Source organism: Augochlora pura, chromosome 9 (assembly GCF_028453695.1).
Source record: "Augochlora pura isolate Apur16 chromosome 9, APUR_v2.2.1, whole genome shotgun sequence".
Classification (NCBI taxonomy): domain Eukaryota; kingdom Metazoa; phylum Arthropoda; class Insecta; order Hymenoptera; family Halictidae; genus Augochlora; species Augochlora pura.
This window is the reverse complement of record NC_135780.1, coordinates 11,040,972-11,049,234: the sequence shown is the minus strand read 5'-3', so window position 1 is coordinate 11,049,234 and position 8,263 is coordinate 11,040,972. Positions and strand designations below refer to the sequence as shown.

At 36.8% G+C, this 8,263-nt stretch overlaps 3 protein-coding genes across 4 annotated transcripts in view; 2 read left to right on the top strand and 1 right to left on the bottom strand.

Moving 5' to 3' along the window:
- LOC144474801 (26S proteasome non-ATPase regulatory subunit 6) overlaps positions 1–8,263 on the top strand; it is a 262,460-nt gene that overhangs the window by 155,273 nt on the left and 98,924 nt on the right. The window lies entirely within an intron of this gene.
- On the bottom strand, positions 168–2,514 carry LOC144474760 (uncharacterized). Its single transcript, XM_078189993.1, has 6 exons — positions 2,256–2,514; positions 2,117–2,162; positions 1,892–2,020; positions 1,306–1,614; positions 989–1,236; positions 168–858 (listed from the first exon to the last, which is right to left on the bottom strand). Coding segments are annotated over exons 2-6 (978 nt in total). The 5' UTR covers positions 2,119–2,162; positions 2,256–2,514; the 3' UTR covers positions 168–568.
- LOC144474660 (annexin B11) lies at positions 3,629–6,667 on the top strand. 2 transcript variants are annotated; one of them, XM_078189756.1, is made up of 10 exons: positions 3,629–3,827; positions 3,909–3,987; positions 4,083–4,140; positions 4,356–4,904; positions 5,010–5,186; positions 5,249–5,453; positions 5,522–5,674; positions 5,751–5,924; positions 5,998–6,179; positions 6,248–6,667. In XM_078189756.1, exons 3-10 carry the CDS (start codon positions 4,123–4,125, stop codon positions 6,296–6,298), a joined length of 1,509 nt encoding a protein of 502 aa, XP_078045882.1. In that variant the 5' UTR covers positions 3,629–3,827; positions 3,909–3,987; positions 4,083–4,122; the 3' UTR covers positions 6,299–6,667. The 2 variants fall into 2 exon arrangements, with proteins under 2 accessions (XP_078045882.1, XP_078045883.1); XM_078189757.1 differs by lacking the exon at positions 4,356–4,904 and having other exon boundaries at positions 3,645–3,827.

Sequence of the window (8,263 nt, the reverse complement as noted above, 5' to 3'; positions counted from 1 at the left end):
CTTTTCACCAGTCTAAAACATTGAACGATTCATAAAGACCTCAGAAAAGAAGCCTGCGATAAGTACGCCATATAGTACAAAGAACATGTTCTCATCTTCATACCGTTCTGAAACTGTGCCTATTGTATCACGTGCTCAAGTAGTAAATAATTCTTTCTTCTGAAGTCTTCATGTATTATAAGTATCATTTAATACTATAAAGGGACACAATATTTAAGAGTTTACAAATACATTTCTTTCTTTCATTCTGTTTTGGCGCCACAACGTCATTCAGGTACCAATCAATTGTAATAACATTTTGACACGTGTGTGAAATTCGTATATTTGAAAAGCAGTATTTGTGAATCGCGAACGGCGATTTAGTGTGTTCAGTAAAAGTGAGTTGCCGGTGAACACCGTCGCGAACTGAGTCCTATTGTTTACGGTGCGTACACTTCTTCCCTGTCAAATATGTTCGAATTGAATCGGTAAAAATTGGTTTCCTTAATATATTAAGATGACCAACCAGAATGAACTGCGGTCGATCAAGTTCAGTTCTTGCATAATATATACAAAAAAACAAAAGTTGCTATCGAGAGCTGCTGGAGCTTGATCTCGTGTAGCGACGATGTCTGTGCCGTGGATTGTTCGGGGGAGTTCGTGATCGGGTTCTTGGCCTACGTCGCGGTGGTCGTGGACTCCTACGACGATTGATAGGTGGTGAACGTCTTCGATAACGCGGGGGAGTATTTCTACCACCGCCACCCCATCGTGGAGGTGCTCTTCTACCCATCAAAGGCGACATCCTCCGCATCGGTAGTGGTCGTGGCTTTGGTAATAATACTGGAGCAGCAGTAATCTCCTGGCCATCTATTTGTCCTGTAAAATTCGAGCAAAACATACGATTGAAGTTTATTCGAAAGGAAGTGTGTAGCATTTATATGTTGCAGTTGGGTAATCAATTACACATAACAAGAGGTCGAGCTTCGCAACGTATTTCTATACTTACCACCATCCATATGTTTCATTGCATTCTCTGCTTCGTCTGCTGTTTCAAATTCCACGTAAGCGAAACCTCGGCCTTGGTTAGGGTGAAGCTTATCCATAGCAAAATCCACCATTTTTATCTGGCCGTATGTTGAAAAGATTTCCATAATGTGTTCTTTAGTAACATTACGTGTTAAATGTCCAATGTGTATTTTTGTTGGTCTAGGAATGGGTGATCTTTCTCTGCGTTTTCTACGCGGTGAGGGTGATCTACAAGATAAAAGAAATATTAAGTTTAATGTTACAATATTATATTATTATTCGGATTAGCACATTTACCTGGAACGTCCTTTGGGTTTAGGTTTGTCAATCACAGAATTACTGCTCTTCTTCTTGTCCTTTTCTCTATCTCTGTCCCTATCTCTATCCCTATCCCTTTCTCTGTCTCTTTCCTTCTCCCTTTCTTTTTCTTTATTATCATGTCTACGAGAGGCATCAACGCTTTTACTTCGACTTCGCTTCCTCCCTCTATCTCTGGAACTTCCAGACGAGCTTCCAGAACTACTAGAGCTGGTGCTGGAACTAGAACTTGATCTTGAACTGCTTCCACTGCTTGTGGACGATGATCCTGAGCTACTATCTGAAGAACTATTAAACAGAAGTAATGATAGAAATTAGGTAAAGTCAAAGTGATTCTTTTTTAGTAAAAGGATAAATAAGAAGTTAAGATTTATGACACTCGATCATTATTCTTTCGATCTTCTTGTATTTCACATCTTGTAAGGTAAAAATATAGTGATCCTAATTAAGAAATAATTTACACAGCTTTCTATGATATAAAATGCTGCTCTTCGGTGGTCATGGTCTACACAACAGGCATACCTGGTGTAACTGTTTACGCTTAGAAAAATTTCTATCACCTTACCTACTACCACTGCTAGATGTAGAAGCAGCACGTTTTTTTCTTTCCCTTTCTCTGCCCCGTTCTCTCTTGTTCTCTTTGTCCGTAGCTTCAGAGTCGCTTTTACCCGTGCTATCTTTCCGACTGCGTGCCCTGCACGAACACATGAAAACACCCGGTAACAACAAGGTTACGATAGTATCGCAAGAATGGCGACCGAATAACGTTCAAATAATTCTGATTACTTACATCGCAGAACGGCGCAAATCCCGTGGCCCTAGGCGTGGTTTTTACTCTGTAAATCAAAGAAAACTTGGTTGAACGCTGACTAAACACCAATAATGGCGGACAGTGCCGCTAGAATATCGCTGCTTTTCCAAAAAGGCACCTTGGAGAGGTAGGCTTCCTATCTATCGTACTCGCACGCAGGCAACATGTAACACTGATAATCAAAACTTTTTATTTCATTATTGAAGCCATTATGGGATAATAAACATACGAAGCTTATGAAGGATACGAAACAAAATTATGTACATATACCAATAAAATAACGCGGCGCTTGCATCGCTATTCCCGCCGGGTACAACATACCCGTGTACATTAATGGGGACCTATTCCTGCACGGCTTTCTTACCCTCTAAGCTGGCACATACATCCCCACCATTTTACTGCGCAACCAATCCGAAATGTATCCTAGCTTAATAATGAATCGTCAACCAATCAGAATAAAGAAAATTTCTACGTCGAACCTCTCTAACAGATCAAGTAACGGTCTACAAATGTGTAGGAAATAGGATCCATTACTGTACACATTCAACACTATAAATGTAGTTAAATTACTTAAATAAATAGTTAAAACACACACTTGATATCTTTTTTTCTGTTTAGGTTGCGAATTTATGTGATAAACGCAAACCATATGTTATTAATCTTTTAGCTGCATGAAAGCTGTACAACGCAAATCTTTTTAATGGGAAATTGCTGCACAGTTTAATATACACATGCACTTATACGTGATTTATGCACTATCTGATTCGCGATCTATCTAACACTATTTTATACACAATTCCCTATACCCTATAATATTTAGATTTCAAAGTTCAGTTTCGCTCATGAGCTCGTCCGTCTCACGCTAGCTGATCTCGTCTCTCATTGGTCACGGTTTTTTTATTAATAATTCGTAAACACAATTGTTGATTGCATTTGTGTTTAAAAATTACTTCACATGACATCAGGAACATCTTGGTTTCTGTGGAAACTTTTTCCGACCGATTTTCGCAGATCTGTGGATGTGGAGTTTATATTTTATGATTTTAAACACCATCCTTTAGATTCATGATCTAAAAACATTAATTTTAACAAAATCAGAGCGTAATAAATTATATCAACGGTATGAAATTGTTCAGGAGAATCTATTGCGTCAACATCGTAGAGAAAACAAATGATAACTTTGCGAAATGCGGTTTAATTATGTAATTGCTCCCGGAAATTTGGTTAACATATCTTACACAATATCGACGCAGCAATATGCTCTCAGTTTAATTTAGTTTATTATTTGATAATAAATAATGATCTTGACTATTCTCGATTCAAGATTCTTATCAAATCTAGTTACATTCCGTTGAACTCGAAAAATTCTGTTCATTTAGTGTTACGTTTCTTTGTGTTGTCAGTAGATTTCATTTCGCGACCACTCAGGTCCACGGCTGCGAAAGGGTTTGTTGAAGTTTGTTGTTTGGTAAACTTACAGGTTGAAACGTCAGCACTTTTTGATGGTAGATCGTGACGTCAGTAACCGGTTGTTAACCGATGCTTAACAATTATATACTTTTTTTGTTCTCCCACTACGGGGAAATGTGCGCCACATCACAGTCTACCGTCTTTCTTCAAACATAGTTGCGTATGCGTCATTAATATAACGGAACTGATATCTATAAAATTGAATTCTGTGAATGCTTAGGTAAGTTCTAAATCTTAATCATAGTGATTGCAGACATGGCATAAAGGTATAAAGCTTTGTAAACTACGTTTTGTTTGGCAGTGTTTCGTAACAAGTGTGCAAATATACAACAGGGGCGTCGCTTCCTTCCTTGATCTGATTGTTTCGACTTCATCTGGAGGTGTGTGTTTATAATTATTTTATTATGATACGTTTCCATAACTTATTTTCTCGTAGTCAACAAACAAGTGATAAAACGTTTTTTTTTAATTACAGAATACTCAGTCTTAAGAACTTTCTTGAATAAAATAGAAAAATGAGTTACGGATATCAAGTAAGTATAATTCAGTTTTTATGTGGATTGATTATTGAAAATGTTAAAGCAGTTGACATTGTTTATCCTATAATTTCTACAAGCTGTCAATTTATACTAATATTAGTGCTATTACAAGCTCTAATGAATACAGTAAAACATTGTTGCAATTAATTGAACAGCATAATCTGCATAGACTGGAATTTGTTATTTTAATTTATAACTTAATATCAAAGGGACCACCGATTCAGTTTCCTGGACAACCACCAACATCGTTCGGGGCTCCACCCGGTACACCCTCTGCCCCTGGTGCTCTGCCTTATCCCCAAAGTGGCAATATAGGTTTCCTCAATGGTCCCCCAATGTCCTTTGGAATGCCACAGCCTTATGCCCCCTATCATTGTCCCGCTACAGCTCCATCAAATCAACCTATGCCTGGTCAATGCCCTCCTTTACCACCCAGAGGACCTTCAATGCCTATACCTCAGTCTGCTCCTTATCCACCGCAGCAATCACATCCAATGTATTCCAACCAGCCCTCTGGATACCCGCAACAACAAAACTACAATTTATATCCAAATCTCCAGCATGTACCAGAGTCAAGAGAAGCTTTTAATAATCCTTCCCCTTATCCTTCTGCTCCCAACGTTTCTGAGAACAATTCAGGCTTGTATCCAGGCGGAAGCTATTCCGGGGGGCAGGCTACTTATTCTCTATATGGAGGCAAACCTGCCTCTCCTCAGCATTCACGCCCAGCCCCCCAAAGAGATCAGTTTACGCCCAAGGTGAGGCAGAGGAGATAAAATTGAGAAACTTCGCTACTTGCTTTGAGATTATTCCGGTAATAGAGATGCGATTTCTGAATTGTTATTTATTTATTTGTGTTGCAGCTATCTCCTACCGTTGTGCCGTGCAATGATTTCGATCCGAGGGCCGACGCGGAAGCTTTGAGGAAGGCTATGAAGGGATTTGGAACTGATGAGAAGACCATCATTAATATATTAGCCAACCGCATTAATTTGCAGCGTCAAGAGATCGCTGTACAATTTAAAACCTTATACGGAAAGGTAAGAACGGAGTCTTTATCAACTACTGAAGAATGTCAATAACGTATATATTTTCCGTATAGGATCTCATCAAGGATTTAAAGTCCGAATTGTCAGGCAATTTTGAAAAATTAATTCTCGCAATGATGATGCCGTTGCCACAATACTATGCGAAGGAATTACATGGTGCAATGGCCGGAGTCGGTACCGACGAATGCGTGCTTATCGAGGTTCTTTGTACCATGTCTAATCATGAGATTCGTGTAATTAAACAGGCATACGAATTAAGTGAGTTATACACGCAATAGAATCGTTTGCATTAGCGTCGCGAATTCTTAAACCGGGAATTTTCTCAGTGTACGGAAGATCATTGGAAGATGATCTGAGGGATGATACATCTGGAAACTTCAAACGTTTAATGGTATCCCTGTGTTGTGCCAATAGAGATGAGTCATTCGATGTGGATCCCGCTGCTGCGATAGAAGATGCCAAAGAACTGCTCAGAGCTGGTAATTATTTTTCTAATACAGTTTGGGATTTACCCAAGTATACTGATCAACTGAAATTGTTATGTTTTGTTCTTAGGTGAACTACAATTTGGTACCGATGAGTCAACATTCAATGCGATTCTTGTTCAGAGAAACGTACCGCAATTGCGGCAAATATTCCAAGAATACGATAACATAACTGGACATACTATTGAAACTGCTATCGAGAACGAATTCTCTGGCGACATTAAGAAGGGCTTGCTTGCTATTGGTAAGTGTTTTCTTGATGTATTTGGAGATTTATGTAGAAATTTGATGTTAATAGCAATTTTATTTTGTAACAGTGAAGTGCGTAAAGAATCGACCCGGCTTTTTCGCTGAACAATTATATAAGAGTTTGAAGGGCATCGGCACCGATGATGATCATTTGATCAGATTGGTCGTCACTCGTAGCGAGGTGGATATGGGAGAGATTAAACAAGTCTTCATGCAACAGTATAACGAGACACTGGAAGATTTTATCAAAGTTAGTATATCCGAAGTAAAATTTAAAAAGCGGCGGGACTGTGCGCTAACATTCATAATTTTTTGCAGGGTGATTGTTCAGGTCACTACAAAAAATGTCTTTTGGCTCTAATATCTTAAATTAACTGCATCAACAACGAATCAAACAGATGGGCAAAGTATACCTCCTAGTTGTTAACTATGTCTCGAATATTTCACTTTACTCGTGAAGACCTAATGTCTCGTACATTTGATATTGAAACGTTTTTATGAACATAATGTTCCTATATGTATAAAATATTTTAATGGCAATGTTTACACATAATGAATCTCTCAAGCCTCTTTATGTATGTGAAAGAAATTTCAGTTGCTATATTTGTTATATGAATCTGAAATCTGTTTTGAAAATATTCATATATATATATATATATATATATATATATATTTATATGTATACATGTGCCTAAACAAACGATGAGAATAAAGTATAAGAAAACTTACGAAAAAGCACTGCAATGTTCGTTTTATTTCAATGCAAACGATTCTTCTAAGATCCGCAAAATCTCGTAAAATTTTCAGAAAGAATCCGTTTGAACGACGCTAACGCCTTTCGTGGCAAAATCAAGAAGTTCTGTTCAAGGTCTGTACAGCGCCAATTATTCTAGTGGCAAACCGCTTAAACTGTTGAGCAACATGACCAACAGAATAAATTATACCAACAATAATAGCGCCTCTTACGGTAAAGTTTTTAAATTAATAGATAAAATTACCAACATTTGACAGATCTCTTAATCCCAAGATTGAAATTGTAAGCTACAATAAAATAAAAACGAATATTTAATTCCTTGCACATTGATATTTTTTAGTTTCGAGAGGTTCGAATAAAAATTGAGAAATTACGTTTTACGATAGACGTAAAACAATTGCATAATAAACAGGATGTCATAATAGAGAACTGTAAATTTAAAACGAATATCCTGAGGTTTCATATTTCACGAGTTTTATTTCTGTAGATTGCTGTAGCGATACTTAAGTATCGTAATGTATATGTATGTACATTTAAGTGATAATAACCAGCAATACTTATGTACAAGTATATCGAATTATAAACACTAAACATTCGTCACACCTTACAGATAATTTCTCTAAATCAATTCGTTTGAATGTTGCAACTGTCCTTTGTTTCTTTTGTGTTTTGTTTTTTTTATGGTCAATGTGTTGTTTCCTTCGTCGAATGTGATCGAAGTGAATTATATAAAATCATGTTTTCTTGTTTTGGCACAGCTTGTCACGAGAAAGAAAATAGAATACACGTAACTGAGAAGAAAGGAGCGTTGGAAGAAACATTTCTAATGATCGCAATATAAGTCTTTCCTTTTGTTTTATCAAACATATTCGTCTATCACGATTCGAAAGAGAAGCTTCCGTTCTATTTACGAAAAATATTTGATGGCCGGTAAAGCTTTTTTTCATCCAAAACAACATACGTACTGTTTAATCATAATGATAATGAATTATTGATAATAGTAATTGCTTGTTTCAAGTTGATTTCGCGTAATTAGTCATTAAATCTGCATAGGTTGGTATTATTGGTCTCGCATACAAATACATAATACAGAAACCGACATGCAATTAGTTTTTCATTTTTAAAAGCGGGGTATATTACAAACTTAACAATAGCGGCACATACACCAATAAATTTATGCAATGCGTATATTACAAAACTGTTTCTTTTCCTTTTTTCATTGTTTTTCTCTTTCTCCATTTTTTAACAAAGTTGGTTCTGTCCGTGAATCTGTTTTGTGTCTCTTTGCTGCAGAGGCGCGTAAATTATTAGTTCAATATGCTTTTTCCATTATTGTTTCATTGTTGTCTATAAAAAAGAGTGATTATCCTGTACTAGTTTACATTTTGGATGTTTCTATCATCACAGATTAAGCTAAGATTAAACTAACATAAAAACAATGTAAATATATCATCTTTCGTGAAAGTAATCAAGTCAAAGCTTTTTCGTTTCAATTGTTTTTTAAACTCGCATCTAATAATTTGTACACCTCTGTATCGTCAATCGGTTACTCGGTTACTGTATACATTTTGACACGCTGG